This window comes from Mobula hypostoma, chromosome 1 (genome assembly GCF_963921235.1).
Source record: "Mobula hypostoma chromosome 1, sMobHyp1.1, whole genome shotgun sequence".
Taxonomy (NCBI): Eukaryota; Metazoa; Chordata; class Chondrichthyes; order Myliobatiformes; family Myliobatidae; genus Mobula; species Mobula hypostoma.
Window position 1 is genome coordinate 113,406,916 of NC_086097.1, and position 19,832 is coordinate 113,426,747.

General features: G+C 41.3%; 1 protein-coding gene across 2 annotated transcripts in view; it reads right to left on the reverse strand.

Moving 5' to 3' along the window:
- The window catches only part of dcaf13 (ddb1 and cul4 associated factor 13), an 89,472-nt gene that overhangs the window by 64,760 nt on the left and 4,880 nt on the right, over window positions 1-19,832 (reverse strand). Inside the window, exons 1-2 of one of the 2 annotated variants that reach the window (XM_063034862.1) lie at window positions 18,521-18,614; window positions 12,860-13,059 (exon numbers count right to left, since the gene is read on the reverse strand). In XM_063034862.1, coding sequence (XP_062890932.1) covers window positions 12,860-12,916 — 57 coding nt within the window. In that variant the 5' untranslated portion in view covers window positions 12,917-13,059; window positions 18,521-18,614. Of the gene's footprint in view, window positions 1-12,859; window positions 13,060-18,520; window positions 18,615-19,832 lie in introns of those variants that run through there. The other variant, XM_063034782.1, reaches the window with a different exon arrangement.

A 19,832-nucleotide genomic window follows, 5' to 3' on the forward strand; every position in this document is an offset into this window, starting at 1 on the left:
CACAGGAAACTGTTGAGGCCAGTTCATTGGCTATGTTTAAGAGGGAGTTAGATATGGCCCTTGTGGCTACAGGGGTCAGGGGGTATGGAGGGAAGGCTGGGGCGGGGTTCTGAGTTGGATGATCAGCCATGATCATAATAAATGGCGGTGCAGGCTCGAAGGGCCGAATGGCCTACTCCTGCACCTATTTTCTATGTTTCTATGTTTCTATATAATACAAAGAAAAAGCCAGTAAATATAAAGAAAACCGTAACGAACAACAGACCCTATGATTAAACAAAAAAAAGAAACGAGATAATTAACATAGACTAGTTAGGAAAAACTACAAAAAGTATATTTGAAAACTACAAAATTTAAGGCCTCAAAGGAAATAAGTGAAATGATGCTGAGGGAATAACCATCCAGAATCCCCAGGGAAAAAAAAAGGAATGACGCAGTTGAAAAAAAGTTTGGCAATCATATTAATTAACCAAAAATAAACTTTTCTGCCCATATAAAGCAAAAAAAAACCCAACAGATTAACAGCCTCCGGTCAAACGGAGATAATTAAAAATTAAGATTAAGATGTTGAAGGTGAAAATTGATCCAGGTAACCCTGGGTATCCGATGGAGAAACAAAAAAATGGGGAGCCACATCAAGCGTGTGAATCCTTAAACGCTCTGGGTAAAGCAGCACTGGTTTTAAATCCATCTTGTAGAGTTCCGACATCACAGATCTGTAATGAACCCGTTGATCCCGAATCTGTTTACTGAAGTCTTCCACGAATCGGAAATGAAGATCCAAAAAATCAATGTAACCTTTAGATCGAGCGAATCGAAGCAATTTCTCCTTGTCTTGAAAGTAATGAAATCGTAAAATGACATGCCGAGGTTTATCTGACTTAAGACGAATATGATGGAACTCTGTGAGCCCGGTCCAATAATGGTGGTTGGTCAGGAAATACGGTGGGAAATGCATCTTTTAAAAGTTGAGAAAAAAACTTTATAGGGTTGTCAGATTCAGCAGCTTCACGAACACTAATAATTCGAATATTCTGCCGTCGCATTCTGGATTCTAAGTCAGAGTTTTTAAAAGTCAGAAAGTCAAGTTTTTTCTTCATTACAGTAATTGTTTCTTCAATTTTCCCCATCTTGAGTTCATTTTGTTGCGTGGATTTTTGAAGATTAAATATAGCAGACTGATGTTCCGTGATAGATGTTTGCATTTTATCGATTGCATCTGCAATTTTCTGGAAATTAATTGAAATTTCCGCACGAATCAGCTCCGTTATAGAGGTTGAAATTTCCGTTTGAATTAGATCCGATATAGCTTTCAGAGTTAACGGTGGTTCAGTCGGAGGACAATCGGTACCTTTCGGTCTAACCGGAGGTTTGCTGTCTTTCCCATTTTCCCCGTTCTTAGACATAGCAGACCGTAAAAGCATCCAAATATCAAAAAATTTGTTTCAAAGTATTATAAAAGTCGATGCCTTAATGGTTAGCTTAAATATAGCTGATCATAGGAAAAAAACTCAGAGGTAATGGAGCGAGTCAAAAACACGACTTCACTCCATGAGCTCTCCCGGAAGTCTCGGGCTACTTCCTTAAGCACTCTGAGATGCAGACCATCTGGCCCTGGGGATTTATCTGCCTTTAATCCCTTCAATTTACCTAATACCACTTCTCTACTAACATGTATTTCACTCGGTTCCTCCTTCTCACTAGACCCTCTGTCCTCTACTATTTTCGGAAGATTATTTATGTCCTCCTTAGTGAAGACAGAACCAAAGTAGTTATTCAATTGGTCTGCCATGTCCTTGTTCCCCATAATCAATTCACCTGTTTCTGTCTGTAAGGGACCTATATTTGTCTTAACCAATCTTTTTCTTTTCACATATCTATAAAAGCTTTTACAGTCAGTTTTTATGTTCCCTGCCAGTTTTCTCTCATAATCTCTTTTCCCTTTCCTAATTAAGCCCTTTGTCCTCCTCTGCTGGAACAGCTTCTTCCCTCTGCCATCCAATTTCTAAATGGACATTGAACCCATGAACATGACCTCACTTTTTTTTTTGTTCATGCACCATTTTAAATTTAACCATTTAATATACATACATACACCTACCATTATTTATTTATTCTATATTTATCACGTATTGCATTGTACTGCTGCTAAGTTAACGAATTTCAAGACATACGCCAGTGATATTAAATTTGATTCCGATTTTGATATCCTGCATTTTTGCCATTGATCCCACAATCTGTTTCAAATTATTTTGGCTCTGAGAATGCATGTATACATGGAGAAATTAGGTAATAGGTGGGTTGAGATGAGATAGGAGATTTGTACGCAATATATGCACGCTGGCCACTTTATTAGGCACAACTGCTCGTTGATGCAAATATCTAGTCAGCCAATCATGTGGCAGCAACTCAATGCATAAAAAAATGCAGATATGGTCAAGAGGTTCAGGTATTGGTCAGACCAAACATCAGAATGGGGAAGAAATGTGACTTTGACCATTGGTACCAGATAGGTTCGTTTGAGTATCTCAGAAACTTGCTGATCTCCTGGCTTTTTCCACACAGAACAGTCGCTAACCTTTACAAAGAATGGTGGGTGTGAAAAAAAAATCTACTAAGTGCAATTTTGTGAGCAAAAATGTCTTGTTGATGAGATTGATGAGAGAGGTCAGTGGAGAATAGCCAGACTAGTTCAAGCTGTGGGGAAGACAATAGTAATTCAAATAACCACATGTTAAAAAGGCAGTGCGCAGAAGAGCATCTCTGAATGTACAACACATCGAACCTTGAAGTGGATGGGCTACAGTGGCAGAAGACAACACTGGGTTCCACTCTTGTACCTAATAAAGTGGCCACAGTAAATACCAGCAAAAGCACAACTGAAATGTAACAGCAAATTGAGTAAAATATTTTCACAAACTGACTATTAGCTCCATGTTATATATTTCAAACTCAACAAAGCAGAACTCTTGCACAGTAAGTTACTGGAGCTACTCAAACATAACAAAGTTTTAGGTCACTGTCAAATATTTCTTTAGATTTTTTGTGGTTACTTAAATTAGAATTGCAGCTGATTTATTTTAGTAGTTATTTTAGTAAAATAAGACATAATTGACAATTTTGGGTTATAATGTAGGAATTGTCACATCAACTAATTAATTTGTACTTTGGCAGACATGAAAAGACAGTGCAGAAATTGAGTTATTTATGGGACTGGTAAAAATAAAGGTGAAGATTCTAATAGTCTAGCAGCATTAGATGAGAGACAACAATTAGTCTGATTTTGGAGGACAAGAGTATCAACGATCTGAGGAGGGCTGAGATGCGGACAGTATTTCTCACCACACCAACAAGATCAGATACTTTACAGTATGACACACAACAAGGTAAAGACTGAATAGTTGAGGGAAAAAATATAGATGTAACATGGAAATAATCGAACACTAAAATGAAAACTATTGGACTAGTAAGTGAAAAGAATATAAGGCTATCTACATTAAGTCTACACAATCAGAACAAATCCTTCTTCCTGTCAAAGTTAAGCAGGATTTGTCTCCCCCTACTGTAACACATCTCAATAACATTGACCAAGACCTTTAATAGTTATCAGTACAAATTTTGTTTTTAGGAGGGGATGGAAATGCTGCAACATGTATTGGAACAGTAGACCTTTGGTTTGTCTCCAGTCTGAAAAACTGATACACTATAGCATACATGCAAGATATAACTTACAAAGATATTGCACTGGATCATGTAAAATGGATTTTGCCTACAATGTCCTGGTCACGGCAGAGCATGGAGCGGGAAGAGGAAGAAAAGAGATTGGATGAACTGTGAAATACAGCAAGATGATAAGAACACATGAGAACACAGTGCCTTGTAAAAGTATTCAGCCCCCATCCCTTTGTTCAAATAAATGAGTATTACAACCCGGCATTTTGATCAATTTAACTGAGAATTTTTATTTATGAATCGCATGCTCCTTTCTTCACAGTACAGCTCAAACTACAGGGAAAACTGTAAAGCATGAAAAATTAAAAATTAAAAGAACTGAAAAATGTCAATAATTCAAAAGTATTCATCCCCCTTTGCTCAGTACTTAGTTGAGCCTCCTCTTGCATCTATTACAACCAGTAGTCTTTCTGGATATGTCTCTATTAGCTTTGCACAATGTGATGGAGCAAGATTTGCTCATTCCTCCTTACAAAATTGCTCAAGCTGTGCCAAGTTAATCGGGGAATGGCAGCGGACAGCAATCTTGAGGTCTTGCCAGAGATGTTTGATCGAGTTAAGGTCAGGACTCTGGGCCACTCAAGGACATCAATTTCCTTCATTTGAATCTACTTCATGGTTGTTCTGGCAGTGTATTTTGAGTAGTTGTCCTGCTGAATGATTAACTTCCTTCCCAGTTTAAGCTTTCTGGCAGAGGCTAGCACATTTTTATCCAGGATCTCTCTGCATTTAGCAGCATTCATCTTCCCATCAATCTTTTCTAGATTTCCAGTCCTTGCTGCTGAAAAGCATCGCTGTAGCATGATGGTAGCTCCACCATATTTTATAGTAGGGATGGCATTAGCTGGCCAATGCGCAGTATTAGATTTATGCCACATATACTGCTTAGTGTTGAGGCCAAGAAGTTCCACTTTAGTCTCACCTGACTGCAAGACTTTTTTCCACATCTTTACAATATCTTCTAAGTGACACTTTGCAAGTTCTTTATAGGCAAGGATATATTTTTAATTAGCCAGGGCTTCTACCTTGCCACTCTTCCATGAATATCCCTTATATGCAAGGCCATAAAGGACTGTGAAGCTATGATCTTCATCTCCAGTTGCAGTCACTGACTTCTGCAACTCACTCAGAATGACCAGGTGTCACAGTACACTTTCTTACTAGTCCATTCTTCCCTGGTGACTAAGTTTAGAGGAGTGGCCTGACTTAGGCAGTATGGCCGTGGTTTCATACTTTGTCCACTTTTTCACAATGGACTCCACTGTGAGCTCCAAGGTATGTTTAGTACCTTTGAGATGGCCTTGTACCCTTCCCCAGATTTATGCTTCTCTATTATCATTTCCCTGACTTTCCTTGAATGCCCTTTTGTCTTCATTTTGGTTTGGTCTGTTGAAAATCTACTAGACTGTTGGACCTTACATAGAGGGGGTATTTATTCTTATGAATTCACTGAAAACAGTTGATCCTCCCAATTCTCTACATCAACAAATTAGATGACTTGGTCAAGTAATATACAGTATTTCACCTGAGGAAAGTTAGCGTTGCGATTACAAAAGCAATGTCAGACATCCCACCCTGCAAAAACTCTTTTCAGGGAGGTCTCAACCTCATTTCAGGGAGGTATTAACTGGAAGTCTCAAACTTATTGCAGTCTGTGTCAATGAATTTGTTAATTTTGCAAGACATCAGATTCACAAGTCTTTTGTGAGACAGCTGACTTCTGAATTCTGTCTTAATGTGCCATGTTCACAATAGCTGCTGTCTTGGTTGATGAGCAGGCATAGTTTTTTGCTATTTCTGAATCAGGAAACATTTTCCTGAATAGCTTGCCTGTGTGCTTACAGACCTGGAATGGCAGGTTATGCTCAATGATTAAAGATGTAAAGTACACCTCAGCTCTAATGACCTTTTCTGTCAGACTTTGGTTTTCTGCTGAAAAAAACTGTGAAATACCTGAGCAGCCTTCCCTGCGCTTAGCCTCCTTAATATGTTGTGGTCCCTTGAAGAAATAAAAGCATAAGGTGTATCCTTATTACTGGTGTGCGCTGCTTAGCGTCCATTCGGACAATGTCAGATCGCACATACGTCCATAGTCTCACACTCGGACACACACTCAGACGGACACACACACAGAGTCGGGACTTCTCTGTGGATTGTCACTTTGTAGCGGTGGAGAGGCTTGTGTGGTCCTGTGATCCCGAGAGCAATGCCGTCTGGAGCTATGCTCCTGGTAGGGTCACCCATGGTGGTAAGGTCGAGGGTGAGATTCCTGACAAAGAACAATCCAACTAAGACCTCAACCGTGGAACAGGCAGACGATGTTACTTCAAACTCAATGGCTATGAAGGCGGATGAAGGCTGCAACAAATCCATCAGCTCCAATCGCCATGGTTTCCATGCCATTGGAATCAGTTGGTTGATTTGTGAAGTATCGTGTGCTTCTTGAACTGCAACATCAAGTACACGTTAAACAAATACATGCACAGGCGTCTTCGCTCTGTTGGCCACTTCTTATAGATCAACAGAACGAAGGCCATCATCCTCGACTTCGAGGGATAGCCACGACGACGACGAACAGTCAGGATCAGAACTTACTTTCTTACGTCGAAATGGGAGATTTTAAATGAGTGATTTAGAAGTTCTGTATCTTCAGGTTGAAGTTTATTGTCATCTAGCTGATTGTCCACAAAGGAAACAACCTCTGTCCGGACCATGGTGTAGCCACAATACATACATCACGCACACCACAATATATTACCATAAACAATATATTACCATATTATTTAATAAAGTGTAATTCAAAATGCATATAAAGTGCGCAGCACAGGTAAAGAGTTCGCTGTCCTAATGACGAGACCTCGGTGGGGGCCGGGTATTTATTAAAATTGTTTTTTCTTCTGAAAACGGCAGCGCTTAAACCCAGCCCATCATGGGCTTTGATGTACCTGTAAGTGGAAGTGTTTCAGGGAAAGAAAACCCCGAAGAATTTGCTTGCTGCGAGCACATTTTTTAAAGATGTCTTAGCGACGATTTTGGAATTTCTCTCCAATTTAAACCCTGCTCTAATCCCCTTTAAGACCCCAATGCGCCTCGCCTGTATAGGACAGCCTCGTGTAGTCAGGTTGCCACCGCCAGCCTTGGGAATTTCTTCACCAGGCTTTTGTTCTTCATCACCAACAGTTGCCTGGATGATTTCAGCATCATTACAGACGGCAGTAACTGAACTGATGGAATATGGGAGAGAGAGAGGTCGACTATAAAACCAGCCCACAGAGAAAACTGATAGGTCTACTTTAGCACAAAGAGAGATCAAGCAGGATTCATTCATTTTCTTTCTTTCTTTTCTTCCCTCTCCTTCTCTAAAAAATAAATTTCCGGGATATTGTACATAACTTGCGGGCATCAGGGAGCCGTTGTCGATATGCTGGAGACTCCCGGAACGCCCAGGAGAGGTGGGATGTCTGCAATGTATACTTCTTCAGCCTCAGAATTTTGCTACAATGTTTCGTAGGTTAACTCAAAAAAATCATACCTCAATACATTTTAAATTTAGAAAATTGAGACAGTAAAATGTGAAAATAGTTGTGGGGGCTGAATATTTGTTCAAGGCACTGTATGTACAAAGGAACACTAAGATCAACACTCTAAACTTCCTGCCAACAGCCTAGCAGAAATACACCCAGTAACTAATGCTGAGACAGATCTCACTCCCTTACAGACCATGCACTTACATGGCTTCAGTGCAAAAAAGGCCACTCAATGTTTTATAAACTGCACAGTGACTAGGTGCTCATTAGCAACTGTTAGTTCAATTTGAACATTGAGTTAAAGACCAAATATTGAATCGGATTGGCATTTAATGAGTTTAAGAGTTAAAGCGTGAAGAAACAACTGTGCAGTTTGTGTTCAGAATTATCCTGACAAGATTGATTTTGGGCAACAAGAATTCACATTAGCTTCAAGATACAAACCTCAAGGAATATGCTTCATCTATCACCACCTACACTTGTAAATGTGTAGATGACTTTGGTACCTCACCCCTCGTCCCAGCCAGAAGCCCTAACTAGACACAGAAGTGTGCTTCCCTTCTAAAAGCCCGGGACACTGCCTTCAAGTCTGGAGATAGAACAACTCTCAGTGCTGCCAAAAGAAACCTTATCTTAGGCATCGAGAGAGCAAAGACTGCCTGTGCACAAAAATTCATGAACACCTGTCCAATAACGATCCACTGTGAATGTGGCTGGGCATCAAAGGCATTATTGAGCACATAAGGAAAAACAGTGTTGACTGTAGCAGAGACATTTCACTGACACTCTAAAACAACTTTTATGCATGCTTTGAGGCATGCAACATGACATCATCCACAAAATCTACCCTCCTTTCAGGTGAGCATCCACTGTCTGAAAGAGAAGCAGATATGAGAGGGACTCTGCTGAGAGTCAACCACCTGAAGACAACATCCCAGGTCAAGTAGTCAGGGAGTATGCACATCAGCCCACTTACCTCTTCACAAACATCTTTAGTACTTCACTCCTCCAGGTTGCTGTCCCTACATGCTTCAAATCAGCCACCATTATCCCTGTACCAAAGAAGTCTACACCTTCAGAACTAAATGACTACCACTCAGTGGAACTGAGGCCAATCATCATGAAGTGCTTTGAACAGCTGGTAATGGCACATATCAAAAGCCCCATTCCTACCACACTGCTCACTCATTAATATGCTTAGTGACAGAACAGGTCTAAAACAGATGCTATAGCATCTATCATGCACCTGGTCTTGACACACCTAGTAACAAGGATACATGTCAGAATGCTCAAGCTTTATAACGGACTACTGAGGCCACACTTGGAGTACTGTGAGCAGTTCTGGGCTCCTTATTCATGAAAGGATGTGCTGACATTGGAAAAGGTTCAGAAGGAGGTTCACGGGAATGATTCCAGGAATGAAAGGATTATCATATGAGGAACAATTGATGGCTCTGGGGTTGTACTCGCTGGGATTTAGAGGAATGAAGGGATATCTTATTGAAACCTATTGAATACTGAAAGGCCTAGATAGAGTGAATGTAGAGAGGATGTTTCCTATAGTGAGGAAGTCTAGGGCCAGAAGGCACAGTCTCAGTATTGGGGGATGTCCATTTAGAACGGAGCTGAGGCAGAATTTTTTTTTTCCCCCTGAGGTGACTGTGGAGGCCAAATCACTGGGTGTATTTAAGGCAGAGGTTGATAGATTCTTGATTAGTCAGGGCTTGAAAGGTTATGGAAAGAAGGCAGGAGAATGGGGTTGAGAGGGAAATGGATCAGCCATGATGAAATCGACGGAGGGATGAAATCCTGCAGCAGACATAATGGGCTGAATGGCCTAATTCTGCACCTACATCTTATGGTCAGAACGCTGTTTCTGGTTTTTAGTTCGGCATTCAAGATTACTGTCTAACAGACCTCGGTGAACGAACTCCTACTCCTCAGTCTAAATACACCACATGCAATTGGGTGTTGACACTTCCTCATCAACAAACCTCGGATAGTCAGGATGCACAACCGCACCACTCTTCCCATCATTCTCAACATGGGTGTCCCCCCCCCAATGCTGTATGCTCAGCCCATTGCTGTATACTCTACTTACACATGACTGATGACCAGACACTTGAGTAATTGCATTGTTAAACGCGCTGATGATAGGCCAGTGATGGAGCTCATCACTGACAATGATGAGATGGCCTAAAGGGAGGATATAGAAAGGTCTGAAGCCTAGTGCCATGTAAATAACCTCTTCCCTAATGTCATCAAGACAAAGATGATGGTTATAAACTTCAGAATAACTTGCATTACTCACACACTTGGCAGCATAGCAGCAGTTTCAAACTCCTCAGAGTACACATCTCACACAACCCCTCACGGTCTCAGAACACATGCTACACAATCAAGAAAGCTAACCATGCCTCAACTTTCTGAAGAGGCTGAAGGGACCTGAAGTATGCACATCGATACATCCTTCTACAGATGCACAGCTGAGAACCTTCTAACATGTTGCATCACATCATGGTATGGAAAATGCACTGTGGCAGACATAGATAAATGTATTGTGTGCTTTATCGTGATCTTTTCCTGCTGCATCACATCCAGAGTAACAATTATTTTGTTGTCCTTTACACTTGTGTACTGGAAACGGCAAACAAATTTGAGCTTTGAAATTACCTTTATGATAGGATAAACATAAAAGCAAAAGCTATGAAATTGTAGACATGTCAGGCAACATTTCAGAGTTCAAAGTAAACGTTATTAACAAAGTATCTATACAGCTGCAAGAGAAAGTGTGTGAACCCTTTGCAATTACCTGTTTTTTTTTGCATTAATTACTGATAAAAATGTGGTCTGCTCTTCATCTAGGTCACAATAATAGACTAACACTATCTGTCCAAATCATAACACAAACAATTGTACTTTTCATGTCTTTATTGAACATATTGTTTAATTGTTCACAATCCAGGCTAGAAACATTATGTGAACCCTTGAATTTAATAACTGGGAAGAACTTCTTTTAACACCAATAAAATCCAACAAACGTTCTCAGTAGCTGCTGATCAGACTTGTACAATGACGAGGAGGAATTTTAGACCATTCCTCCAGACAAAAATGTTTCAGTATATCAATATTTATAGGATATCTTGCATGAACAGCCCTCTTCAGGTCATGCCACACCATCTCAATTGAGTTAAGGTCTGGACTCTGACTTTGCAATTCCAAAACACGAATTTTCTTTTTTTTTAAGCTATTCTGTTGCTGATTTACTCATGTTTTGGATCATTAATTATGTTGTTGCATCACCCAAAAGCCATTCGGTAGGACAGTTGAGGAACAGTGGAATACTTTCAAAGAGATTTTTCACAGTGCCCAACAAAAGTATATTCCAGTCAAAAGTAAGGACAGTAAGTGTGGGGAGAGCCAGCCTTGGATAACTAAGGAAATAAAAGATAGTATCAAATTAAAAGCTCATTTGTACAAAGTCGCAAAGAGTAGTGGAGGCTGGAGGATTGGGAAAACTTTAAAAAGCAAAAAGAACAACTAAACAAGAAATAAGGAAAAGGAAGATAGAGTATGAAAGTAAATTAGCACAAAATATAAACAGATAGCAAAAGTTTTTATAAATATACAAAGCAGAAGAGGGTGGCTAAAGTCAACGTAGGTCGCTTTGAAGACGACAAGGGGAAATTGATATTAACATAGAAACATAGAAAATAGGTGCAGGAGTAGGCCATTCGGCCCTTCGAGCCTGCACCGCCATTTATTATGATCATGGCTGATCATCCAACTCAGAACCCAGCCTTCCCTCCATACCCCCTGACCCCTGTAGCCACAAGGGCCATATCTAACTCCCTCTTAAACATAGCTAATGAACTGGCCTCAACAGTTTGCTGTGGCAGAGAATTCCACAGATTCACCACTCTCTGTGTGAAGAAGTTTTTCCTAACCTCGGTCCTAAAAGGCTTCCCCTCTATCCTCAAACTGTGACCCCTCGTTCTAGACCTCCCCAACATCGGGAACAATCTTCCTGCATCTAGCCTGTCCAATCCCTTTAGGATCTTATACGTTTCAATCAGATCCCCCCTCAATCTTCTAAATTCCAACGAGTACAAGCCCAGTTCATCCAGTCTTTCTTCATATGAAAGACCTGCCATCCCAGGAATCAATCTGGTGAACCTTCTTTGTACTCCCTCTATGGCAAAGATGTCTTTCCTCAGATTAGGGGACCAAAACTGCACACAATACTCCAGGTGTGGTCTCACCAAGGCCTTGTACAACTGCAGTAGTACCTCCCTGCTCCTGTACTCGAATCCTCTCGCTATAAATGCCAGCATACCGTTCGCCTTTTTCACCGCCTGCTGTACCTGCATGCCCACTTTCAATGACTGGTGTATAATGACACCCAGGTCTCGTTGCACCTCCCCTTTTCCTAATCGGCCACCATTCAGATAATAATCTGTTTTCCTATTTTTGCCACCAAAGTGGATAACTTCACATTTATCCACATTAAATTGCATCTGCCATGAGTTTGCCCACTCACCCAACCTATCCAAGTCACCCTGCATCCTCTTAGCATCCTCCTCACTGCTAACACTGCCACCCAGCTTCGTGTCATCCGCAAACTTGGAGATGCTGCATTTAATTCCCTCATCCAAGTCATTAATATATATTGTAAACAACTGGGGTCCCAGCACTGAGCCTTGCGGTACCCCACTAGTCACCGCCTGCCATTCTGAAAAGGTCCCGTTTATTCCCACTCTTTGCTTCCTGTCTGCTAACCAATTCTCCACCCACACCAATACCTTACCCCCAATACCGTGTGCTTTAAGTTTGCACACTAATCTCCTATGTGGGACCTTGTCAAAAGCCTTTTGAAAATCCAAATATACCACATCCACTGGTTCTCCCCTATCCACTCTACTAGTTACATCCTCAAAAAATTCTATGAGATTCGTCAGACATGATTTTCCTTTCACAAATCCATGCTGACTTTGTCCGATCATTTCACCGCTTTCCAAATGTGCTGTTATCACATCCTTGATAACTGACTCCAGCAGTTTCCCCACCACCGACGTTAGGCTAACTGGCCTATAATTCCCCGGTTTCTCTCTCCCTCCTTTTTTAAAAAGTGGGGTTACATTAGCCACCCTCCAATCCTCAGGAACTAGTCCAGAATCTAATTGGGTGATAAGGAAATGACTGAGGCATTGAACGACTATTTTGTGTCGGTCTTCACGGTGGAGGAAAGTCTAACATGCCAAAGAATAATGTTATGGATGAAATGGGAGGTAAGGACCTAGATAAAATTACTGTCAATAAAGAGATAGTGATGAGCAAACTAGAGGGCCTGAAGGTAGATAAGTCGCCTGGTCCTGATGGGACACATCCCAGGGTGCTGAGGGAATTGGCGGGGGTTATAGTAGCCCCGTTGGTAATCGTTTACCAAAACTCTACGTTATTTCACTACATTACTGAGTACAACACAGCAATTTATCAAACTGGCTGTCCACCGGCACCAATTCAAGCTGGATATTTTGCTATTTTACTCAAGTGGTATCCCTCACATTTTGCATAACTAAAAAAAAAAATGCATTCCTTACCTCACCATTACAAGCCCCAGAGATTATTGTGGATAAACTCTTAAAGTGCTTAGACATACAGTGCACACCATCTCTGTGCCCATCAAGTGATGCTATAAATGGCTTCGCAAACACTCGTTCCAGTTTGGTTGCATTCAGGGCTCTGGTGTATTCCCGAGGTACCTCAAATGGATGCAATGTAGGATCATAGTTCCTAGGAACTGAAAACAGAAATTGGATCAAATTATGCCAATGCCAGTTATTCTGCATTTGATTTCTCAATTGCTTATGAAAAGGTAAGCACAGACCCAGACTACACATAAGCAGTTTTCTTTCTCCATGATGCTATTTCCTCTCCATTTCTTATTACTAAGATAATGTGACTTGAAACCAACTAATAGCTTCCATATTACTAGCCCAGAAAGAACTTTGATAATCAGGTATCCAACTGCACTCAACAGCTGATGTTTCACGTGCCTCCTTTAAAAACACCAGCCCCTCATTTCCACCCACCAAGTCCACTGTAAAGTTTTTATTATAATACCCAGTAACATCTTAAAAAAATGATTTGAAAGTGTGAAGGGCTGGCTGGTGGCGCAATGACATCGGCGCCGGACCCGGGAGTGGAGGTTCCCGGGTTCAAAACCAGTCGGATCCACTCCCGAGAACACTTTCCATCCATGCCGGGTTTAGTGTCGAGATCGCAACTCCACCTCGTAAAATAGAAACATAGAAAATAGTTGCAGGAGTAGGCTATTCGGCCCTTCGAGCCTGCACCGCCATTCAGTATGATCATGATTGATCATCCAACTCAGAACCCTGTACCTGCCTTCTCTCCATACCCCCTGATCCCTGTAGCCACAAGGGCCATATCTAACTCCCTCTTAAATATAGCCAATGAACTGGCCTCAACTGTTTCCTGTGGCAGAGAATTCCACAGATTCACCACTCTCTGTGTGAAGAAGTTTTTCCTCATCTCGGTCCTAAAAGGCTTCCCCTTTATCCTCAAACTGTGACCCCTCGTTCTGGACTTCCCCAACATCAGGAACAATCTTCCTGCATCTAGCCTGTCCAATCCCTTTAGGATTTTATACGTTTCAATGAGATCCCCCCTCAATCTCCTAAAGTATAAGCCTAGTCGATCCAGTCTTTCTTCATATGAAAGTCCTGCCAACCCAGGAATCAATCTGGTGAACCTTCTTTGTACTCCCTCTATGGCAAGAATGTCTTTCCTCCTCAGATTAGGGGACCAAAACTGCACACAATACTCCAGGTGTGGTCTCACCAAGGCCTTGTACAACTGCAGTAGTACCTCCTTGCTCCTGTACTCGAATCCTCTTGCTACGAATGCCAGCATACCATTCGCCTTTTTCACCACCTGCTGTACCTGCATGCCCACTTTCAATGACTGGTGTACAATGACACCCAGGTCTCGTTGCACCTCCCCTTTTCCCAATCGGCCACCATTCAGATAATAATCTGTTTTCCTGTTCTTGCCACCAAAGTGGATAACCTCACATTTATCCACATTAAATTGTATCTGCCATGAATTTGCCCACTCACCTAACCTATCCAAGTCACTCTGCATCCTCTTAGCATCCTCCTCACAGCTAACATTGCCACCCAGCTTCATGTCATCCGCAAACTTGGAGATGCTGCATTTAATTCCCTCATCTAAGTAATTAATATATATTGTAAACAACTGGGGTCCCCGCACTGATCCTTGCGGTACCCCACTAGTCACTGCCTGCCATTCCGAAAAGGTCCCATTTATTCCCACTCTTTGCTTCCTGTCTGCCAACCAATTCTCTATCCACAGCAATACCTTACCCCCAATACCGTGTGCTTTAAGTCTGCACACTAATCTCCTGTGTGGGATCTTGTCAAAAGCCTTTTGAAAATCCAAATATACCACATCCACTGGTTCTCCCCTATCCACTCTACTAGTTACATCCTCAAAAAATTCTATGAGATTCGTCAGACATGATTTTCCTTTCACAAATCCAAGATGACTTTGTCCGATCATTTCACGGCCTTCCAAATGTGCTGTTCTCACATCTTTGATAACTGACTCTAGCATTTTCCCCACCACCGATGTCAGGCTTACCGGTCTATAATCCCCCGGTTTCTCTCTCCCTCCTTTTTTAAAAAGTGGGGTTACATTAGCCACCCTTCAATCCTCAGGAACTGGTCCAGAATCTAAAGAGTTTTGAAAAATTATCACTAATGCATCCACTATTTCTTGGGCTACTTCCTTAAGCACTCTGGGATGCAGACCATCTGGCCCTGGGGATTTATCTGCCTTTAATCCTTTCAATTTACCTAACACCACTTCTCTACTAACATGTATTTCCCTCAGTTCCTCCATCTCACTAGACCCTCTGTCCCCTACTATTTCCGGAAGATTATTTATGTCCTCCTTAGTGAAGACAGAACCAAAGTAGTTATTCAATTGGTCTGCCATGTCCTTGTTCCCCATGACCAATTCACCTGTTTCTGACTGTAAGGGACCTACATTTGTCTTAACCAATCTTTTTCTTTTCACATATTTATAAAAGCTTTTACAGTCAGTTTTTATGTTCCCTGCCAGCTTTCTCTCATAATCTTTTTTCCCTTTCCTAATTAAGCCCTTTGTCCTCCTCTGCTGGACTCTGAATTTCTCCCTGTCCTCAGGTGTGCCGCTTTTTCTGGATAATTTGTATGCTTCTTCTTTGGAATTGATACTATCCCTAATTTCTCTTGTCAGCCACGGGTGCACTACCTTCCCTGGTTTATTCTTTTGCCAAACTGGGATGAACAATTGTTGTAGTTCATCCATGCAATCTTTAAATGCTTGCCATTGCATATCCACCGTCAATCCTTTAAGTGTCATTTGCCAGTCTATCTTTGCTAATTCACGTCTCATACCTTCAAAGTTACCCTTCTTTAAGTTCAGAACCTTTGTTTCTGAATTAACTATGTCACTCTCCATCTTAATGAAGAATTCCACCATATTATGGTCACTTTTGCCCAAGGGGCCTCTCACGACAAGATTGCTAACGAACCCTTCCTCATTGCTCAAAACCCAGTCTAGAATTGTCTGCTCTCTCGTTGGTTCCTCGACATGTTGGTTCAGAAAACTACCCCGTGTACACTCCAAGAAATCCTCTTCCTCAGCACCCTTACCAATTTGGTTCACCCAATCTATATGTAGATTGAAGTCACCCATTATAACTGCTGTTCCTTCATTGCATGCATTTTTAATTTCCTGTTTAATGCCATCCCCGACCTCACTACTACTGTTAGGTAGTAGTGGAATAAAGGGGGAAATGCTGCCAAAATGTCTGTGTGAGGAATGGTGCGCAACACAGTCTCTCTCTCGCTCCACGCCTTGTAAAAGCCATGAAAAAGACATCATCACGGACGCACACACGCAGACGCACATGCACAGACGCGAACACACGCACAGACTCACATGCATGCAGGTACACACAAAAAAAAGTGTGTCAAGAGTATTCATGAAAACATTGAATAGCATGGAAGATCTGTCAGTCCTAAAGACCCTATCAAGTACTTCAGATTTTTAATGTATTGTTTTGCATTAATGTCTCACACTATTTGATTCCTGTTTTTTAAGAATACGTACAAAACACTTGTCATGAGAAGGATCAAGGTAGATTGCTATCTGCAGACTTAGTTTACTGCAAAAGGTGAGCTTAATCAAGCAAGAACCAGGATAATTACAATAAATTCAGAGAATAAATGAAAAGGAACATCAAATTGACAATCAAAATAAGAAATATATTTTGTTTTAGGTTCCCTAAAATATTTACCAATAAGGAAGTGTTCAATGTATGCAGAGGTAACAAAGGCAATGGTGTTTGTCTAGATGCAGGGTAAGATTAGAATAAGACCATAAGTTAACCTTTAAGGAATCCTACACAAGGACTTCCAAGTCCCTTTGTATATACTCTCCATTTAGAAAATGGTCTTTGCCATTATTCTTCCACCCAAAGTACATGACCATACATTTCCATACATTGTATTCCATCTGCCATTTTTCTCATCTAAGTCTTTCTGCCAAGTCCTCCTGCTTCCTCAACACTACCTGCCCTTCAAACTATCTCTGAATCATCTGCGAACTTGGACACAAAGCCACCAATTCCATCATCCAGATCATTGACATATAATGTGAAGTGATCCCAACACCAGCCTGAGGAACAAAACTTATTACCAGCAGTCAACCAAAAAATGCCTCCTTTATTCCCACTTTGCTTTCTGTCAGTCTGCCAATCTCCTAACCATGCTAGTATCTTCTCATGGGCTCTTACCTTGTTTTGCAGCCTCATGTGTGACACCTTCTCAAAGGCCTTCTGAAAATCCAAGTATACTGACGTATCCTTTGTTATTTCCACAAAGAATTCCAAGTTTTGTCAGATAAGATTTCCCTCAAGGAAACTATGCTTATGTTGGCCTATTTTATCATATTCCTCCTGTGATGATATCCTGAATGATCCCTTATGACTGTACCTTTAAAGGGGGAGGGGGGTGGGGGGGGGAAGAGAGAGAGAGAGAGAGAGGGAGAGAGAGAGAGAGAGAGAGAGAGAGATCTGGGTCGCCATGGTGACCGAGGGCAGCATTATTTGATGGACAGCTAGTGCTTAGATAAATACAAAGTCAGGGGGTTGTTAGACAAACACACATTGTTTTGGATACTGGGTGAGCCTTGTGTGCCCACAGAAAGGTGGGTTTTGGAGGATCGATCGGGAGAATCGATCAGTGGCTCTCGCAATGTGGAAAAAGGGTGACCGGTGGGAAGTTATCAGTGTGTGCAACCCTTGCCTGGGTTGATAGCTTCATCACAGAAGACAGTCTCCTTTTTGTGGTCAGATTCGGTGACTTTTAAGGATTTCAGAGGACAACGAAGGATTGACGGCATCGGCTTACTCCGACAACCACAACACCTCTCTCTCTCCACCATTACTCAACTCAATAACACCAACTGAATTGACTTCATTCACCCATCATCGTAAGACTGTATCCTCCCAAGCTTGAAGATGCTGGGCTTTCATATAGTTCCACACTTATATATATGCATGAATTTTGCTAACTTGTTTGATTTATCTGATTTTTATATTACTGTACTGCATAGTTACTAATAAAATAGCTTTAATTAACAGCAATACCAGACTCCCCAGGTGTTTTTCCTTTGGAATCCATCGAGAATACTTAAGTACTTTGTTTCAAAAGTTCTAAGTACATTTATTATCAAAGTATTATCAGTGTTTCCTAAAAAGTGGTGGGAGACATCAGTAAAAGTAGAATTTGTGAAAATGATTGATGGGGTGATAATAAACATATGGATACTGCGTGGGTAAGCAGTCTGGGTCAGGTTTCTTTGGAAATTTTGGGTGGGAGTTATGAAGATAGAGGTGCTCGGCAGAATTGCTAATTTTCCCTAATACAGTTGTCCCCAACCTCCGGGCAGCGAAGCATGCAGGGGTGCAGTGGTAGCCGGAACACACCCAGCACATCTTTAAGAAAAAAGCTAAAATAAACAAGCAACCACTGCCCTAACAGATGCCAGAAGATTGGAAAGTGATAAATGTGACACACTTAATCAAGAATTGGTGACTATGGATTAATCCCTTTAACAATGGTGGTGGATGAGGTTCTAGAAATAATAACCAAGGAAAATGTTACCAGGTACTTGGAGTAGTTTACATTTTAGTAGAAATGTTGTTTCACTCTTTCTTCAACAAGTGTTATTCATTTTGTATTTTCCAATTTTCTGGCACCTCCCTGCATCAAGAGAAGAGTGAACATTATGTCAAGTTCTCCGTAATCACCACACCCCTCACTCTAAACTCAATAATCATCCAGGATTCAAGCTAACTGATCCAGGGAATTTATGTCCTTCAGCAAAGTTTTGTTAAAGGGTAGAACACATCTAACTATTCTAATTGTCTCTTTTGATGAAATAACATGGACTATTGAAAGGACCATATGTTGTCAGTATGGAGGAAGGTAGAGAACTTGACTATCTCTATAAAACTCAGGTCAAGCCACAATTAGAGTGCTGCACGAGCCACAAATGGCACATTTTAGAAAGGATGTCAATGTCGACACAGTAGACGAAATTTACAAGTGTTGCCAAAATGTTACAAGAATCATGGATTTTTATTACAAGGTTACATTGTAACAATTGGGGTCATTCTTAAAGAGAAGAGGGTTGAGGGGATAATCTGAGACATTTCCAAAAATAACAATAGTACAAGTAAGGTAGAAAAAGAAAACTAGCTACCACTTGCTGACATATCAAGGATTCAAGTGGGAAGTTTCAAATTTGAAGCAAGAAACAGAGGGAATGTGAGAGAGGATTTTTCTAACACAATTAAAATTTGGAATTTGTTCCACATAGAACATAGAAATGTTGTGCCGACCATGTAACCTACTCTGCAAACTGCCTAGAACTACCCTCTCTTAAAAGACCCTATTGTATTCACTTCCACCACCGTCGCCAGCTGTGCATTCTAGGCACCCACCACTCCCTGTGGGGAAAAACTTACCCCTAACATGTCCTCTGTACCTACCTCCAAGCACCTTAAAACTATGGCCCCTCGTGTTAGCCATTTCAGTCTTGGGAAAAAGCCTCTGGCTACCCACATGATCAATGCCTCTCATCATCCATCACTCCAAGGAGAAAAAGCCAAGTTCACTCAACCTATTCAGTTAAGGCACACTCTCCAATCCAGGCAACAACCTTGTAAATCTCCACCGCACACTCGCTATAGTATGCACATCCTTCCTGCAGTGAGGTAATCAGAACTGAACACAGTATTCCAAGATGTGGGTCTGACCAAGTTCTTATATAGCTGTAACATTGCCTCATGGCTCTAGATGAATGCCAACACACCATATGCCTTCTTAACAACAGTGTCAACCTGCCGCAGCAGCTTTGAGTGTCCTATGGACACAAACACAAAGATCTCTCTGATCTTCCACACTGCCTAGT